The sequence below is a fragment of the Pseudorca crassidens genome, chromosome X, assembly GCF_039906515.1.
Source record: "Pseudorca crassidens isolate mPseCra1 chromosome X, mPseCra1.hap1, whole genome shotgun sequence".
In the NCBI taxonomy this organism is placed as follows: Eukaryota; Metazoa; Chordata; class Mammalia; order Artiodactyla; family Delphinidae; genus Pseudorca; species Pseudorca crassidens.
The window spans coordinates 104,535,816-104,556,320 of NC_090317.1; the positions used below are offsets into that span (position 1 = coordinate 104,535,816).

General features: G+C 35.8%; 1 protein-coding gene across 2 annotated transcripts in view; it reads left to right on the forward strand.

Moving 5' to 3' along the window:
* DMD (dystrophin) overlaps nt 1-20,505 on the forward strand; it is a 2,128,065-nt gene that overhangs the window by 366,233 nt on the left and 1,741,327 nt on the right. For both annotated transcript variants that reach the window (XM_067723245.1, XM_067723244.1), the window contains exon 5: nt 17,070-17,162. In XM_067723245.1, coding sequence (XP_067579346.1) covers nt 17,070-17,162 — 93 coding nt within the window. The remainder of the gene's footprint in view (nt 1-17,069; nt 17,163-20,505) is intronic.

Below are 20,505 nucleotides of genomic sequence, written 5' to 3' on the forward strand. Positions count from 1 at the left end.
AATAGAAAATCTTGATAAAATTCCAATGTTTTAGCAGGCGAAGACTCTCGAATGAGGATTAAATTGGACAAGGAGTCCTTCAAAAGAAAATTTCCACAAAGCTCCCATTTGAGCCAGGGCCCTAATGGGGAATGACATATAATTGAGGTCTCTGTATTAAAGGACAGAATCTCAAGTAAAACATTCTCCAGTGTAAACCAAAACCTTGAGTGAAATAACCTTTACCTGAGCTAGCCCCAGGCCAAAAGACACAGAATACAAATGCTCAAAAGTAAATGTATTATCATTTTATACTTCCCATTATTTTGTAATAAAAGAAAGCAGAAAAGAAATGGAAAGTATCCCAAGGGACATGTTTTTTACTCTCTGATTATTAGCATAAAGAATAAACACAAAGAGAACGTTCAAGAGCAGGATATTTTCCTAAAAATGGCCTTGGGTATTCTACAGCAGATGACTAAATGATCCTGGGATGGGGTATAAATAAATAAGCATATTAAGTAAAATAGTAGATAGAACTATTTTCCTTTTAAAAATCACAGATTCTCAGAATGAACTAGAGGAGGCATTGATTAGAGATTTTGAGTAGTCATACCTTAAACAGAATAATGTTAGTATTTTTAGATTCAGCGCATTATTTATTGAGTGTCTACTATATGTCAGGTTGTATTCCAAATGGTAGGAACACTGCAGTCAGTGATCAAAACAAATGCAATCGTTTATGTCATGGAGTTTAGAGTCAAATACCAGAGGATGTTAAATATGTATAATGTATGTAGTGATAGCTAAGTGAATGAAGAAGAGACAAATAGACTAGGAGGTTTGGGAAGGCCTTTGGTTAGGTTGTCTTATAGGTGGAGACTGGAAGGAAGTGAAGGAGTGAACCATGGGATTATCTACAGGAAAATGGTCCAGGCAGTGGGATAAAAAGACCTAGAGGAGAAAAAGCATTTGGAAATAGGACTCAATAGGTGGAGAGGACTGAGTGTGGAAAAAAATGTAGTAGAGTAGGGGATCAGAGAGGTAGTAGGGTGGTGCTGGGAAGAGGAGAACATGGGGAGCCATGGTTAGGGTTTGAATTTAGTTCTAAGTGAGATGAAAATGACTAAACATAAAAAGGCTATTATAAATTAAATGGGTAATAAAACAAGTTCTTTTAAAAGTCAGAGATAAGAATATTAATGACAAAGAAAAACTTATAAGTATTTGAAAATATCATTTTTATCCAAGAAAGTTGAAATCAATAATTAAAACATAATACAACTTACAGCATAATAGAAATACTGCTAAAACCATAAAGAATAAATGTTGGAAATATATTTTTATTCAGAGCCTTTAATTCACCATTGTCAGATTACAACACAGTTAGCAGCAAAGAAAAAAGTTGAGAATACAAATAACATAAACTGTAGATTTAATAGTGATTTTCTACCTATCGATACTCCCAAGCATAGATGATTCTATAAAATCTGTGTGAATTATATATAAACCTTCTCTCCCATAAGGTTAGATTTGCAAGGAAAACAGTAGTTTATAATTTAATTTAAATGAACCAAATCCAAATGTGAGCTCTCAAACAGGCATTCAGAAAATTCTAACTTTGTCATTATTAAGAATGATTTTCCCTATCCCTAGGGAATGGCCAGACATCAGTAGACCTATGTGGTGCCTTTTATAGGCAGGGGAAAAGCCTTTTATTTTTAGTCCATTGAATTATCCACTGATATAGTCACTATCCAAGCCCAAGTCATCTCATGAAGCCATGTGTATCATTAACAGTCCTGAAATGAATCAGAAAGCCTATGCAAAGACAAAGTTGAAAAGACTGTAATAAAAGGAATATATATAGAAATATGGGCAGGATTAAAGGAACCAACGATGAATGGTGAAGCACCAGAGACCAGCCTCAGTTAATAGGCTTTACTACCCCTAAACCTAGAGAGACAAGAGGAGAGAGCTGTTACCTTAAACCAATGAAAGCTCTAACCTTGGGAATGGGTCCACTGGATAGCAAGTACAACCATAGATACCTAAAGAATGCAGTTACTCTCAAATCATGGCCTGCTGGAGGAGTTGGGAGATTGATACCTTAGTCTCTCTATTCAGTCCTCTAATAGTCTGCCAGTGCTGCTCATTGGTTGAACCTAACTAGGAGCCAGAGGATAAGAGATCCTGGACGATGGAGCCATCTCATACTAGGTGGGTCATCTCAAACAAAGAAGGTGTGAAGAATGTGGGAGGGGGAGCAATCAGAGAAAACCCAGCCCTTCAGATAGCTCTAATTTTTTTTTTTCTTCTGGTCAAAAGAAGACTTGGGAATCTCTACGTTAAGAGCCCTAATGTTGGCCAGGGCCCAACCTTGCTGGGTGTAGCAGGAAGCCATTCACTTTTTTTTTCTTTTTTTAAATATTTATTTATTTATCTATCTATTCTGGCTGCGCTGGGTCCCAGCTGCAGCACGCGGGATCTAGTTCCCTGACCAGGGATCGACCCGGGGCCCCTCACATTGGGAGTGCGGAGTCCTAACCACTGGACCACTAGGGAAGTCTCGGAAGCCATTCACTTTTAAGGCCATACCACCTCCCCCATTTGCTGACAGGGAGTGGAGGTGGTTTCTGGCTAGTTTTGGAACCAGCTGACATTACTCTCCCATGCTTCTGGGGAACACCAGAATAAGAAAAGGAAGATAGACTAAGAGTTATCTCTAACTTCTACCCTGCTATAAAACTTACTATAGGCGTAGGCGAAGATAAACATATAAAAAACGTCCTTGGCATATATACAAATAAAAAATGGATAATATATTTGAATGTAGTGAAAATGTCATTAAACACATAAAAAGAACTTTTAAAGTGCATAATCTTTGATGATAATAATATAACAGTAGAAATTAATAATACTTAAAAGAATTCAATTTGATTAATTTAAAGTGTATAAGAAACCAAGAGTACAAATCCATGTTTTTATAGGAAAAAGCATTCCATGAGAAAACCCATGAGAAATGGCCTCAGTTCTACCCAGAGGTTCAATTTTTGTCTTTGCTTTTATCTTCATTAAAAAAAAAAAAGATAAAATAAATTAATTCTAGCTTTCAACCATAAATGTTACAAAAAAGAAAAAAATGCTCTAAGGAAAGTAGGAAATAAAAGATAAATGAAGAAATGAGTTCGAAAAAAGAAACGCTAGATAAATTTAAGATATTAGTTCCTTGTAATAAAATCATAAAATAGACTAATCTCATAAATTTAATCAGAAAAAAGAGGGAAATAAATCAAATCTATGCAATTTAAACATAGAAAATATTAAAAATAAGTACAAGAGTAGAAACCAAAAATGGAATCTACACAGAACTATATGTTGATTATAAAAAAGCAATGAAATTGGATTGTATTCTATTTAAAATCATAAATTACAAGAATTAACACAGTGGAGTATAGAGTACCTACATCAATAACCAAAGGAACTTAAGAAATCATAAAATAAAACCAAGCAAACTTTTTACAAAGACTTCTGGGTCCAGTGGTACTAGTGGTAAGTTCATTCAAAGTTTTAAGAAATTGATAATTGCTAATAGAAAATCATGAGGGGGCCTTCCAATTCTACAAATCTGTTCACAAACCTAATTTTTAAAATCACGTGAAAAAAATTGGCCCTGCCTTTTTGTTAAAGGGGTATTAGAAACTTCCTTTTGAAAATATATTTGTGGTAGTTTCAAGATCTTCTTAGGTCAAGTTCATTTTGTCTCCTTCCTTCCTCCCTCCCCTCCTCTCCTCCTCCCCTCCCCACCCGTCCTCCCCTCCTCCAATTTGGCCTCTTCCTCTGCCATAAATGACTAGTTTTAGCATATTCCCTAATTCTAAACTAGCAACTCAATGTGAGCCTGTGCTTCAGTTTCCTTTCTTTTCTCTCCTGACTTCTCACTTACTCTCCTCACTCAAATGTCACTCACAACTTAGCTTTGTAGAGCTCAGACACCACATTTATGTTCCGATTTGCATTCTCTCTGGTGGCTGTTTTAACATGAAGTTATCCCTGCTATCAATAATTTATTTGTGAAAACCACTTACTGAGAAAGAAGTACTTCTAAGTGCAGTGATGCCTTTATCACAATATTTGCTGAGAGGGAGTGGAGGTGGTTTTTGAAATAAAGTTGGTTTAAAAAAGCAAACAAAAGACAATACAAAATCCTGTGAAACAGGGGATGACTCTACCAAATGGTTGTGTTTGTCTACATACTAGCTCAAGATAAAATGTATCCACAGCTTCCATTTATTTGTAACTTATTGAAGGTAGATAGAGCAAATCTCAGATAATAGGGAGACATCTCTCATACTGCCATTCTATCATTCCTTTATCCTTCTCCGCTCTTGTTTGTGGGCAGTCCCCTTCACCAGACATTCTGAATACAGTTCTACAGGTCTTTAACCCCATCTTCTCTCAGATGTAAAGAAATATTTAATGGGTCATTTGAACTTGTTTATTGGTAAATTTTTTCCCTTAGATATAATTAAATTCCAGTCAATGAGTTTCCTCTAATACAAATTTGCATTTTTAATCATTTTATGTAAAGTTGAATAATGATTGATTTTTTTCACTGGTAAAGGAATTTAGCCGTTAAAAAACTGGTAGGGAGATTTAACTGTCTGTGGTGTTTTAAACTGTCCTCCAGATGCATTATGATACCTGTCTTCCATTCATTGGCTGATCCCAGTTTGTTTCCTCTTCTTCCATCCCAAGATTTCCAAGTGTATACTTTATGAACCCCAGTGCCTTTTTGAAGTCATAGAATGCACTCCATCATTATTTTAAAGAAACTGACAAAAATAGAGTGTTGCATTATACCCTGGCATATACTGGGACTTTACTGATTTAACGTGATTTAATATTAACTGACACAGTTGTAAATCTCATAATTATGTTCACTACTCTCATCAATTGTCTATGACAGAGTGGCACAATTTTACCAAGTAATTTCAACTATACAAGGTGAGATAGCACAAAGAAAATAAGATCGTTGTTGTACATTATTAAACCACAAATCCAAAATGAGTACTTAAAAAGCCTAGGGTGAAAATTCAAATGTCAGCTATGTTCAAATATTCAATTAATCACATCATTGAAAATTGTCACTGAATTAGATTGAATGGTTGTCAAATGTCACTGATCTGAAAAATGATATAGTGTTCACTCTTCCTGGCACATGATCTTAGATAAAGAGGATTCTAAAGGGTTCTTTAAAAGTAGTATTTTATGTGTCCTTTAAGTATTCAGAAACTTAAATAGCCATTTAATGTATTTTGGGGTATGTCAGAACATAATATCTTTGACCAGACATAAACTGCTTCCATTTATTACTCATAAAATCCAGTGTTCAGATATAAATTCCAAAATCTTAATTTATGTTAGACAAGTATTATTTTTTATATTAAAATTTCAGTCTACACAATAGGCCTGTGATACGGCTGCACCTTATATATATTGATTCCAAGGATCCAGAAGAAGTGTATCCATTTAACCCTGTCACTCACTAACTACAGGATCTTTGTCAAATAATTTCATGACTTTGGTTCCACTTTGTCATCTGTGAAATGTACTAATGGAAATAGTTGCACTTATTTCAAAATATTCTTCTATGGAACATAAAAATATATACAAGCATATCTTATAATCTTTAAATTCATATTCCGATGCAATATGAAATTATTCCTCTTAAAATGAAGCTAGTTATCACTGAAAATAATTTCATAAGGTGAATTGTTTACCTTCCCCCAACCCCGTACATTTCTTGCATCAAGGAAAAAATATTATGTTTTTCCTTACATATTCAACTTAAAATTGAGGTAATCATTTACTTTGATTTGTACACATGGAGATCTTTTGGGATAATAATAATATGGCTACAAATTATATTATAATTGAAAAGTTTTCTCATTATAATGAATGTTAGTCATGTATCTTAGAATTTTTTGCCATTGCTGTTGCCAAGTGTTTTTTTTTTTTTTTTTCTTGAAATCAGTATACATGGCTGAAAACTGGATAGCTCTGGCTACATAGGGTTCTTTAAATTTTTCTTTAAATTTTATTTTATTTTTTATACAGCAGCTTCTTATCAGTTATCTATTTTATACATATTAGTGTGTATATGTCAATTCCAATCTCCCAATTCATCACACCACCCCCACCCCCACCCCCTGCTTTACCCCCTTGGTGTCCATATGTTTGTTCTCTACATCTGTGTCTCTATTTTTGCCCTGCAGACTGGTTCATTTGTACCATTTTTCTACGTTCCACATATATGTGTTAATATACGGTATTTGTTTTTCTCTTCCTGACTTACTTCACTCTGTATGACAGTCTCCAGGTCCATCCACATCTCTACAAATGACCCAATTTCGTTCCTTCTTATGGCTGAGTAATGTTCCATTGTACTTATGTACCACATCTTCTTTATCCGTTTGTCTGTCGATGGGCATTTAGGTTGCTTCCATGACCTGGTTATTGTAAATAGTGCTGCAGTGAACATTGGGGTGCATGTGTCTTTTTGAATTACAGTTTTCTCTGGGTATATGCCCAGTAGTGGGATTGCTGGGTCATATGGTAATTCTACTTTTAGTTTTTCCAGGAATCTCCATAGTGTTCTCCATAGTGGCTGTATCAATTTACATTCCCACCAACAGTGCAAGAGGGTTCCCTTTTCTCCACACCCTCTCCAGCATTTGTTGTTTGTAGATTTTCTGATGATGCCCGTTCTAACAGGTGTGAGGTGATACCTCATTGTAGTTTTGATTTACATTTCTCTAATAATTAGTGATGTTGAGTAACTTTTCATGTGCCTCTTGGCCATCTGTGTGTCTTCTTTGGAGAAACGTCTATTTAGGTCTTCTGCCCATTTTTTGATTGCGTTGTTTGTTTTTTTAATTTTGAGCTGCATGAGCTGTTTATATATTTTGGAGATTAATCCTTTGTCCATTGTTTCATTTGCAAATATTTTCTCCCATTCTGAGAGTTGTCTTTTCGTCTTGTTTGTAGTTTCCTTTGCTTTGCAGAAGCTTTTAAGTTTCATTAAGTCCCATTTGTTTATTTTTGTTTTTATTTCCATTACTCTAGGAGGTAGGTCAAAAAGGATCTTGCTGTGATTTATGTCACAGAGTATTCTGCCTCGGTTTTCCTCTAAGAGTTTGATAGTGTCTGGCCTTACATTTAGGTCTTTAATCCATTTTGAGTTTATTTTTGTGTATGGTGTTAGGGAGTGTTCTAATTTCATTCTTTTATATGTAGCTGTCCAGTTTTCCCAGCACCACTTATTGAAGAGACTGTCTTTTCTCCATTGTATATCCTTGCCTCCTTTGTCATAGATTAGTTGACCATAGTTGCATGGGTTACATAGGGTTCTTGCTGTCGTTAAAGTGGCATTCTATATTGCCAGGTATAAGATACACAGTATTTATAAAAATTCAAGTTAAATAGTATTATATTGAAAGTGTGTATGTCTTTTACTATCTTGTGAAATCATTTTTTATATATATATATATATATATATATATATATATATATATATATATATATATTTTTTTTTTTTTTTGGTAGGCGGGCCTCTCACTGTTGTGGCCTCTCCCGTTGTGGAGCACAGGCTCCAGAGGCGCAGGCTCAGCGGCCATGGCTCACGGGCCCAGCCGCTCCGCGGCATGTGGGATCTTCCCAGAGCGGGGCACGAACCCGTGTCCCCTGCATCGGCAGGCAGATTCTCAACCACTGCACCACCAGGGAAGCCCCTGTGAAATCATTTTTGAGGGCAGGTTTATAGAGGGAAGCAAATGAAGCCCTCTAGTATACAATATTCCATCTAGGAAATTTTGCTTAGTTTAGTTATAAGAGCTACTTTGCCAAAAAGTTTAGTTCTGTACCTTATGTTCAATAAGACTACCTGCATTGAAATTTCTATTTTGCTATGTTTGTTTCAATATTCTTTCACCATTTTAATGTTTATATTTCCTTAACATTATGAGATTTTTTAAATTAACTGCTTAAAATCTTTAGTGTCAAAGAGGAAATGTATAAACAAACAAAAACACAGTTCTGTTAAGAGTTACCTTGTGATGTATGATTATCATAAATGCATCCAAAATAGAGAGAAATTTTAACTCATTTCACTAGTCTTTAAGCAATTTGATAAAACAGTTCATTTTTTAGTCTTTGTCCTCGACAGTTAATATGTGGTATATGGTGGATGGTGAAAAATATTTAATGAATTATGTAGAGCTTAGTCACTAAAGTTAGGGGGTAGTATCTTTATAGTGTGTTCCCAGTACTAAGTCTTATGATGTATTCTATGTCAAAATGTGCTTTTGAAAGGTATTTTTCAATGCAAATTTCTATATTTGTTTAAAATAAAAAATAACACTTTGAATGTACAGATATGAGAGGGAAGAAAAAAAACCTGCCAGTAGAGACCCAAGGCCACAATGGCCAATGCAGCCCACCCTTGATGTTGTATATATTGAACTATTCATCATTTAATAATAAAAGATTCATTACATGCATCTTTCAATGGCAAAAGTGGGTATGATTTATGCCCATAAGTCTTAAAATTTTATATGAACCTTAAACACAGTATAAAAGCACATGCTGCAGGGCAGTGAAACTCCTTTGCTTTTTCTAAATTTTTGATCTTTTAAATGCATTATGTTTGGAAGGATTATATAAATACTTGAGGAATTTCTCTTGAACATGGAGAAGTCTCTTTAGCTTGACTGCATGATGGCAGATGTTTTATAAAAGGCACTCAGCACATTTAAAAAGCAAATCCTGTTTGTCTTGAGTGTTGGAAAGAGATTCTCTGTTATAAACAGTTTATGAGAAAGAAATGTATGGATCTGAAAGAACCAAATATATAGAAGGTAGAAGTATCTGCATGAGGTCTATCAGGAGGGCTGTTTATTTGATAAATCCCAATGCATGGTTTTTCCCTAAATGTTAGTTATTGTTTAAGATTCTGGTTAAGGAAATCCACTCAAACTCTTAAAGATGATATTTCATGGTTCCTTTTTTTTTTTTGGTACATCATGGTTCCTTTTATAATCTTACATTCTATGTGAAGTTATTTTATAAGGTTTAATCAGCAGCATTTTTCAGTTATTTAAACGCACATACCAAGACTGATAAGTACAAAGACTGCTTGCCCTTATCCCTTACCCCATGCCTAATGAAAATAAAATCTCAGATTGTATTCTGCATATTAAGGAACAAAAGTGACTCCTCCTTAGGATAAATGTTGAAATCTGAAGTGATCTAGAAGAACCACATCCTTTGAAACATATGAGGAACCTCCTAGCCCTAACCTAATATCAACTGGCTGAATGATACAAGATGTGTTTTCATTAGTCCCTGTAGTTATAAAATGTCCTTCTCAGTGGTTGTCTAAAAAGGCAAGAATATCATTTATTGGAAAGATGATGGTTCCTTTATTGAATGAGACATAACTTTCTACAACATCCATGTTAGGAATGCATATGCTTAAATTATTTACAAACTAAAACTGGAAAAGTTTATCCATCTCCCTGCCACCACCAAAAATTTCAAAAGCATGGAAATATTTGTAAGAGATTTATTCCTTAGAACCTTGTCAGATATATCACAGGAATATCACTCCCTTGCATTTATTTACCTTTATTCTTTTACCTTCTGTTTTACCCTGAGAAGTTCCATTTTCATTATTTGACCTGGTTATTGCAAGTTTTTAAATGTCAAATGTTCCTCATTCCAAAGTCACTGTGTGCAGTTTATATCTGATGAACTCATTCTGCTATCCTTCTTCCTGTAAAACTAATCAAAAATAATATAAACTTGTCTAGGTCAGTAATCTCCTTTCACTAAACCATTACATTTCAGGTTCGTTTTAAATCTTATGGTTTTCCTAAGTATTCTTAAATCTTACATATATCAGTATTATATGTATAAATCCTTTCAGTATAACCCCCGTGGGCTATCTAAATTTAGCTTGTAGAAAATATTACCGACAATGCTAGATTGCATCCAAGCCTTGAAGGAACTGGGGATAAAGCAAAACCTCGGATAAAACAAACATTATTCTCTTGAATAAGCAATGGAAAAGAATTGTTCCTCATGCCCAGTGGTTAGTAAACTCATTTAGTAGGTAGAACACCAGGAAGGAGCAGTGCTCTCTGGAATACTTATATATTAATCGTAGAATTACTAAATATAAATTTTTGTACAAAATCAGATATTTTAGTCTAGCTACTAACGTGGGGACAGAATAGGAAGTCCCTTCAATTCGTGTTCTCACACCTATAAAATGGATAACAATAGACTACTGTATTCCAAAAGCCAATTCCTTAAGTTTCCTAGGTGCATTTTTTTACAGCCAGCTCATCCTAACCCAAGGGATTTTTTCCTATGAGTTCACATTTAAATATTCTGCTGGAGCCACAGTAAGGTTCCATTAATGGAGAGGGAATTCCGTGGTGGTCCAGTGGTTAGGACTCCACACGCTTCCACTGCAGGGGGCCCGGGATCGATCCCTGGTCCGGGAACTAAGATCCTGTGTGCTGTGGTGCGGCCAAAAAAAAAAAGCAAATGGTGAGAATTTTCTATATATTCCAGAATTATGTTTGAGTAAAGCATCTTCCACAGATAACACTGCAAAACTCTGAGCCAGAATCTAATGTTACTTTCTGAGTAGAGTCTTAGGCCTGTTTGCAGGAACTCCTAAAGCCAATCTTCATGTGGAGGTGAACTTTTTCTGCAAAAATTCAATGCATGCTATTTAATTTTCACACATAATATCAATTTTCACACCTATTCATTTGGTGTCAGATGCTTTCATTATGCAAAACAGGGAAACATAACTTTCGGCCTCCTCAGTGACCTCAAGATTGAATTTCCTGTTATTTTGTGCTTGTTACAGCCTTTACACCCTCCCACACACACACAGAATCCATTTATTAGCATATATGTCATATAAATGGTTTTTGTTTTGCTTACTAGACAGACACATAATTATTCATTTAACATAGATATTAACGTATTTTAATTTTTATTTTCCCTTTTCATAGTTATTTGGAAATTAGATTGATAATCCTTGGAAGATGTAATTCCAGAGCATATATTAGGAAAAAACTACGTAAAAGAAAGCGGAGAAGCAATTGTGCGGCATGGTGATGATTATTTGAGAAGAGCTAGTAATGATTTAAAAAATATCAATATAATTCATAGCTACATGGTGAGATATGGGGCATTATTAACAACAGCAAGCATACGAAAATTGAGAGTCAAATGGATTAGCCATGAAAATGAACAAATAAAAGAGTTTATTGTTTGATAAAAGCAATATTCAATAGAACCTGAATAATATGCCATCTGTAGACTATAAAACCTCACAAATTTGTGTTTATAAGATATCACACATGCACAGTCACACATACACTGATCATATGAATAGGGAGCTTTTTAGGCCAGATTAGGAAAGAAGTTGGGAAGAAAGTGGGGCAAGCAAAATGGAAAAGAAAACTTGTCTCAAGAACAATAGGAGAGGCATGTATAAGATCTCATTCATGCATTTGTATAAAATAATATTTGTGTGGTCTTATATATAAAGAAATACAATATTTCTAAAAAGAACAAAAATGAAATGATATATACACACATACATATGTACATATACACAGACATAGAAAACGGTACAAAGATTAACATATAGTTTACCACTCAAAAAATGGGGTTAGTTGTGTTTCTTACAACCCAACTACAGGATGACAAAATACCTACCTATGACAACACAACTTGATCAAATATGAACCTTTAGAAAGGAATGATGATTGGTAATAATTGCAGTGTGATAAGATTACCCTCTAAGGCACACACAGTTGAGAATATATGTGTGAAATACCACTTAAAAGCCATGCTACTTACTCATTGCACCCTATGGCAAGCACCACCAACAAAACTGGCCTACTGGATAGGATAGTATAGTGAGTAACATTGGCAATAAAAAAAGTGAACTAACAAAATATAATTGCAAATCAACAGAAAGTTACATAAATTGGATTACATTATTGTAACTGTCTACAGAATATCCCTATAAAACTAAGATTTAATACTATGCTCTTATTGTTTATTGAAGGTTGACAAAAGAAATGGTCAAATGGTTATCACTGCTTCACTTGTAAAGTTGTAATTAAAGATGCAGTATATTACTATAAAATGCACATTTCTTAGAGTTGAGAATTGTGAAAAGGTTTGTTGTCCCTGACAAAAATGTAAGCATCCTTGTACTGGTTAGAGACATTTATAATGAATCTCAGCTAGTTTTTTTCTCAGTGCCCATAAGAATTAGCCAAGATCTGTTCAACTTTTCTGGTATTATTATTTTTCTACCTCATAGTAGCCTAACTTGTTCCTTGCATTCCTTGAGATTTTTTAAGACTCTTCATAATCCTGCCCCAGATTGTTTAACAACTTCACACATGCCACCTTGTCCCTGAGTACAACACTTCTAATTCCCAACCATGTAATATCTTTTACGCTTGCCCCCCATATCCTTAGTCACATGTGTCTTCTTGGCATTCCTTCCACACACACCCCCTTTATTTGTTCCAGTTTTATATTCCTTCTTTACAGATTTGGTCAACACTGAATATTTCCTCTTTCTTTTGCTTACACTGTCACAAAAATTTCTTTTTCTCTACTGGGTGTCCATGAGACACAGTTGCCTACCTAATTTTTTCCAGTGGTTATAAATAAGTTTTATTGGAACACAACTATGCACATTCCTTTAGATATTGTCTAAGGCGTGTGTATGTGCCAGTGACTTCTTTTTATTATTTATTTTTATTGTGGTGAAATGTACATGTCATATACATTACCAGTTTAAACATTTTTAAAAATTGGTGTACCATTTTTAAGTGTACAATTGAGTGGCATTAGTATTATACATTCCCCTATGTATGCAACCATCACCACTATCCATCTCCAGAACGTCTTCACCATCCCAAACTGAACCTCTTACCTGTTTAAAAAAACTCTGTAATCACCTCTCTCTTAGCCCCCGGTAACCTCTATTCTACGTTCTTTCTCTATAAATTTGACTATTCTAGGTATCTCACATAAGTAGAATCATATAATATTTTTTATTTTATGGCTGGATAATTTCACTTAGCATAATGTTTTCAAGGTTCACTGACGTTGTAGCATGTATCAGAATTTCCTTTCTTTTTAATATTGAAGAATACTCCATTGTATATATATACTATGTCCTCTTTATCTATTCATCTGTCAATGGATATTTGGATCATTTCCACCTTTAGGCTATTGTGAATAGCTGTGAACATTGATGTATAAATATCTGTTTGAGTCTCTGCTTTCAATTTTTTTGGATATACACCTAGAAGTGGAATTTTTGGATCCTACCTAATTTTAATTAACTTTTATTTTGTGACCTGCTATTAGCCCGTGAGCTTTTTGACATTAGGGATTCTACCTTAGTCTTCTTTATCAGGCCTAAGCACAGTCCCTGATATAATATAGATTGAATTTTAAAAGGGATTTTATGGGGATAAATAAATGGAGGAATCATCTCCCTACTCACACAGAGAACAAGCTTATGAGAGTGGATAGGGGCAGCTGGTATCTAAGTGCCTGCTGCTTGCTCTTAGTCTCCCCAGGATGATCCCTATGGCAAGTCTAAACTTAACTACCAGCAGTGGTTCCCCAAGTATATCTATTTTCTAGAAATCACATGTTCTTTATTTAAATAATTAAATCTTCAAAAATATATGGTGTGATTCTCACTGTCACTATAATTAAGTTCCAGAAAGCAGGAGTATTTTTCCCTTTTGTGTTCTAAGTACATCAGTGCCTGACATATGAATTTGTTGAATGAATTAATCAGTAAACCAATTCTTAAAGTTATAGCATCTTTTCCACATGGAGAGCCCCTCCCCTCTACTGCCACATGAGGAATCCCCAGCTGAAATGTAGATGATGGTGCTTTCTTGTTCAGGAGTTATTCATCTCCCCTGGGATCTAAATTCTAGAAACTTGTTGTATCTACTTTGTATAATTAAAATGAAGGTATCATGGCAAATTATTGTTTGCATGTATAGGAAAAAAATCTATATGAATACCCAGTGATTTGAAATTCTGATATTTACTTCAGCACTGAATTAGGAAAAATTTGCATGGGGTACTACTAAAATTCAGCTATCCAATGAGAAGCATCTGCATTGTAGAAATAAGCAGACGTGTAATGTGTGACAATGGCAGTATCACCTTGACTTTCCTATACCCAAGAAAATCAAGGTCTTTCACCTTAACCAGCTTTCAGGACTTCTGCTCATCCACTCTTCAATACAGGCTTACTTAAATGTCCATTTATATGCTGTCCATTTACTTCAGGCTGACTTCTCTGTAATGTCCATGTGGTACCATCCTCACATGTAATCTATTGCATAGCTTAGTAATGTCCTCTACTATAAATTATGTGTGGAATTAAACTATGGACTTGTATCTAGATCTTTTATCCTTATTTCAATGATTCTACATTTTTCTGTATCAATTATTTGTTTTAATCCAATCCACCAATAATTTGTATATAGTTGGGATATAAAAATAAATTTAAGTATTAGATTATCCATTGAACCTACAAATAAGTTTACGTGGGGAGTAATTGGGAGTGATTTGGCAATGAAACTGAAGAGTAGCCTTTTTATTCTTTTCACCTGGATTTCCCACATAGCTTCATAGTTTTAAAAGTTATAATTAATAGGATTTAGAAAATTAAGATGAATGATAAAGAATATATTTTAACATTGAGTGAGAAAATGGTAAACCCATCTTACTGGAGGAAGAGACAAGAGGGAAAGACAGATCCAAGTGAGACTTAATTCAGTAAAGGTTTACAGCCTGAGAGAATGAAAGGTTTAACCAAAATGAATCTCGGCTATTTAGTGAAGCTCCCTAGAGGAGGATAAATGGGAAACTCTCTCAGATCAATACCCTCAGGACAAGACAAAATGGCAGAGTCCTGGAGACAGCCAAAAGAAAAGTCAACCAAAGGTATCAGTGAGCCTAGGGATAGTAAGTAGGGAGAGAAATCTGAATTCTCAGCCCTCAACCCTTGCTGTGACAGTTTCACTCCCATTGTATAGACCTTAATCTGAAGTTGCATATTTGCTTTATTGTGATATTCTCTCTTTTTAAAGTATCCCTGGATACTCATTTTTAAAGTTAACTTTTTTCTTTGAGATAATGGTAAATTCACATGTAGTTATAAGCAATAATACAGAAAGATCATGTGTACCCTTAATGCAGCTCTAACCCAATGGTAACATACATTAAAATTATAGTATAATATTACCATGGACATCAACATTGATACAATCCACCAGTAGTATTTATGTTTCCCAAGTTTTACTTGTACTTTTGTGTGTGTGTGGCCACGTGTTTTTAGTTCTTTACAACATTATCACATGTGTACATTTGTGTATCCACCATCAGAGTCAAGTGCAGAACAGATCCATCATCACAAGTATCCCTTGTGCTACCCTTTTATAAACACATCCACCTGCCCCTCCCACCCCACCTCAGTTCCTAACCTCTGGCAACTGCGACTCTGTTCTCCATTTCTGTAATTTTGTCTTTTCAAAGCTGTTATATAAATAGAATCATACTGTATGTAACCCTCTGCGATTGGCTTTGTTTTTTTTTCACTCAGCATAATGCCCATGAGATTCACGCAAGTTGCTGCATGTATCAATAGATGTTCCTTGTCATTGCAGAGTGGTAGTCCACGGTATGGATGTACCAATATGTTTAACCATTCACCCTTGTATGGCATCTGGGTTGTTCCCAGTTCTTGGCTGTTACAAATAAAGCTAGTATGAACACTTAAGTATAGGATTTTGTATAAACAGAAGTTTTTATTGCTTTAGAATAAATGCCTGAGAGCCCAATTGCTGGATTGTATGGTAAGCACATGTTCAATTTTGTAAGAAACTGCTGGAAATGTTTTCCAGAGTTGCTGTACTATTTACATTTCCACCAGCAAAGCATGAGTGACCCAATTTCTCTATATCCTTATCAGCATTTGATATTGTCACTATATTTTTTAAACTTTTTCCATTATGATAAGTATGTAGTGTTAACTCTTTATGTTTATAATTTGCATTGCCCTAATGGCTTGTAATGTTGAATATCTTTTCATGTGCTCATTTGCCTGATGTGTATGTGTAACCTGACTCCACCTAAAAACGTTAGGAGCAAGAAGGACAGGAGATGGGATTTGTCTTGAAAAAATAAAACTCTGCCAAATTTTAATTCCCAAACCCAGTCCTAGATAGAGAAAAGAGAGCCGGCCATTAGCTCCATTGTTTAGTAGAGTTCTAACATGTAATTCTAAAGCAAGGACATTTTAGTCAAATGCAGTCACCCCTAATTACAATAGCACTCCTCTGAGCTAGATAAAAGGATTGATGAAATTTCTATTTTTGAGTTTCAATTATGTCCTAGGAAGCACTTTTTAATTTTAAGCATCCTTTATGAGTTATCATTATTATATATTTTATTTGGAGGTACTTTTTTTGCAGTACGCGGGCCTCTCACTGTTGTGGCTACTCCCGTTGCGGAGCACAGGCTCCGGACTTGCAGGCTCAGCGGCCATGGCTCATGGGCGCAGCCGCTCAGCGGCATGTGGGATCTTCCCGGACTGGGGCACGAACCCGTGTCCCCTGCATCGGCAGGCGGACTCTCAACCACTGTGCCACCAGGGAAGCCCTGGAGATACTCTTATTGGAATCTTTAATCTGCAGTAATTTATTTATACACTAAAAGTACACTCATTTCCTATCTCTTTGTAAATGTGTTTGGGGACACTTGTTTGTTACAGAAAGTTCAGTTGCAAATGCAGTTTGTTTCATTTTTAGATTATTTTTAAAAAGCTATAATGCTGCTTAGGCTCTGGAAATAGATAAATGCAACTACCTTTGCATTTTGTTTTCTTTTCAAACAGACATTTTGTCTCCTTCCTTCAAATGTTTCCCCTTTATCTTTAACAGGTTGATTTAGTGAATATTGGAAGCACTGACATAGTAGATGGAAATCATAAACTGACTCTTGGTTTGATTTGGAATATAATCCTCCACTGGCAGGTAAGAATCCTGATGATTTTTTTTTGGTGGGGGAAGGTAAAGTAGCTGATCCTTCCTTTCATTTTTACCATTGATTTGCAAAACCTGTATATCCCTAACAGTACACAGCCCATCTCCATAGTGCTGCCTTTTAAACTGGGATGATTGTCATCTGCAATGTGAAGTATCAGCAGATTATAAAACAGGTTCTAGCACATTCGCAGGAATATTTTTCTAAATTTTATTTCACTGGGTACAGATGAGGCAAAAGAAAAAAGAAAACTTTTCACAAATAGTCTTTTGTAACTCACCTAAAAGTAAATCTGCATAGTTTTGTAAGAAGAGGGGTATTTTTCCTGTTAATCACTATCAAATGAATAAGACTCTGTGAATCGTGTGTATTCTCAGTGTAAACTAATGCCAATAAAAGATTATTGGGATATCATGATCTGTATATGTGTTATACAGAAAAACTTACTTCATAGTCTGATTTGGAAATTGCATTTTTTCCGAACCACCTCAGCACAGGGTCTTCTGAATGCCTATATTTACTGGTCCTCTGCAAAATGGATCACAGATCATTGGTTTAGTGAAGAGTATATATTTTTTTAGTCAGACCGACAGGAACTTAAGTTTTAACTTCCTCATTTACCATCTTAGTGACATTGGATATAATGTCATCCCTTTCTGGGCCATAATTCCCTCACTATCAAAAGTGAAAAAAAAATAATGAACACGTGTATTTCTTGTCAGGATTAAATGAGAGAATTACCATAAAGCACTCAGTACAGTGTACCATTTTCCTTAGAGGCATATCATACTAATAACTCTTTTTTTTTTCCACTCATATTTTAAGAATTTGGAGGGTAAATGAGATGCCGGCTCTTTTTACTGGTAGAGATTACGTTTTTATATAACAGCTTTTTTTGAGATATAATTTATATATCATAAGTTTACCTGTTCTATGTGTAAAATGCAAAGTATACCAAACTGGTTTAGTTCTGTTGCCCAGCACTTCTCAAACTATTTTGAGGAAGAAACAATTCCCCCCATCTTTCAAACATTTTAGGATATTTACAGAGTTGTACAATCATCACAACAATCTAACTTTAGCACATTTCCACCACACTAAAAATAAATCTCATGTCCATTTACCATCACTCTCCTCTCCCACCCCCAACCCTAGGCAACCATTCATCTATTATCTGTCTCTATATGTCTGCCTTTTTGGACATTGCATACCAAATGCACTCATACAATATATATTCTTTTATATCTGTCTTCTTGCACTGAACATAATCTTTGAGGTCCATTCCTATCGTAGCAGGTATCACTACTTCCTTTAGTAAGGTTGACTTTTAACTTGAATTGTAGGTTGGTACTGCTCGGAGTCAGACAGTATGTAGACCAGAGGTATACCTACTGAACTCAGTACCCATATTTTTCTTCCAGTTGACTCCCATATCTTTTATTGTAAATACTCTGAACTGGCTCAGTCCTATTTCACAGCAATATGGGAAGAGAGAGAGAACAACCATAACGGCTGACAACAGAGAATAGCTCATAAGAGCCTCAAATGAGCCCAAGATTCTCAATTCTGGGCGTTTTTCATGTAGTGATGGTGTCAAATAGAACCAGCAAGGCAACATAGCGTCCCCCACCAAACTGGTTTCCTTCTGTTGCTCAGTACTTATCAAACTATCTTGAGGAAGGAGCAGTATTTCCCCCCTTTTCCATTGTGTGTAAATTACAATAAAACTGAAGCATTAGAAAAATGAAATAAAGAGACACATAAAACCCAAGCTTTTTTTTTTTTTTTTTTTTTTTTTTTTTTGGTGGTACGTGGGCCTCTCACTGTTGTGGCCTCTCCCGTTGCGGAGCACAGGCTCCGGACGCGCAGGCTCAGCGGCCATGGCTCACGGGCCTAGCCGCTCCGCGGCATGTGGCATCTTCCCGGACCGGGGCACGAAGGCGCGTCGCCTTCATCGGCAGGCAGACTCTCAACCACTGCGCCATCAGGGAAGCCCCCAAGCTTCTTTTTTATCATTAAGCTCAACCGACATAAATAGGACTCTGTAAAATTGCTATGGAAGTTTCTAACGGACTATCAACTATTGTATTGATATTTATCTTATGGCCTCGTAACAAATTGTTCATGGAGAGACCCCAGCTTGCAGGAAACACTTTGAGTTGCACAGATGGCAGTCATGACAAAGCCAGCAGGAGGACTTAGGCGTGCTCAGAGCCCCAAAAGGCTATTTTAATTGTATTTATCACCCAAACTGTCTCTCATATGATCTCACCCTTTCTTATCTCCTCAAAACCCTTTCCAATTCCCTCTCAACTCACTGCAGGATAGAGTTTAAAACTACCCTGTCTGATATTTTCTTCATTTGCTTGTGCGTGTGCTCATTTTTTTAATTAGCATGTGGAAGGGCTTTCACATGAGGAATACCAGAAGGAATGCTTTTGCAGTCTTTGCTGGTCTGAGACTTCTCTTAGAGTCTTCTGTTTTCCATCTATGTCCTCAAACCACCATATCCTTGTGATTGCAAGGATGTAGACTCTTCCCAGCCTCTGCCTCTTTATCTTATCTCTCTTCTATCACACTGCCCTGTTCTACTAAAACTACTAAATCACTTTCTAAAAGTTCCTCCTGCTCGATACTCCTCATTATAACCCAATGAATCGCAGAAGATATTTTCACCAAGAGTGTGTATTTGCCTTCTTATAAAATAGTCAAAGAAGCCCTTGAGTCTCAGTAAAGATTAAAGGACACACTGGCCAACCTAATGTACTTTCCAGATCTATGAGATTAAGAATGACATGAAGAGATGGAAAGATGTGAATCTTTGGTTCCAGTGTCATATACTATGTTATTACTATTGCTGTGGAGGCCTGCTCTCTGAACTTGCAGAAACTCAGGAATGCCAACCCCATTTCCCGTGTCACTGCTTTTCTGGTTTCTACTTAAATGAAATGATTTGCCTGAAAAATAATGCCTGTATCGAGGAGTAAGCAGCTTTGAGCAAAATTGTGAAGTAGACAATGTGTGTTAGGTGTCCCTTTCTTCCTTCTTTTAAAGTGCAAACCATCCTTTTTAGTGGGGCAGGGGGTCACCTCGGTTCTGGGAACCAGCTGGAGATAAAAACATATCCTGCTAATGAAGCTGAATCTGGCCTCTGTACCCCGACACCAAATTAATTCTCAGAGACAGAGTTTTGGGTGAAGTAGAAAAGAATATCTTTATTGTTTTGCCAGGCAAAGGGGGCCACAGCGGGCTAATGCCCTCAAAACTGTGTATCCCAACCAGGAGGGGGTAGTGAGGAGTTTTATAGTAATTGTTCAAAGAGGGTGTGATCAG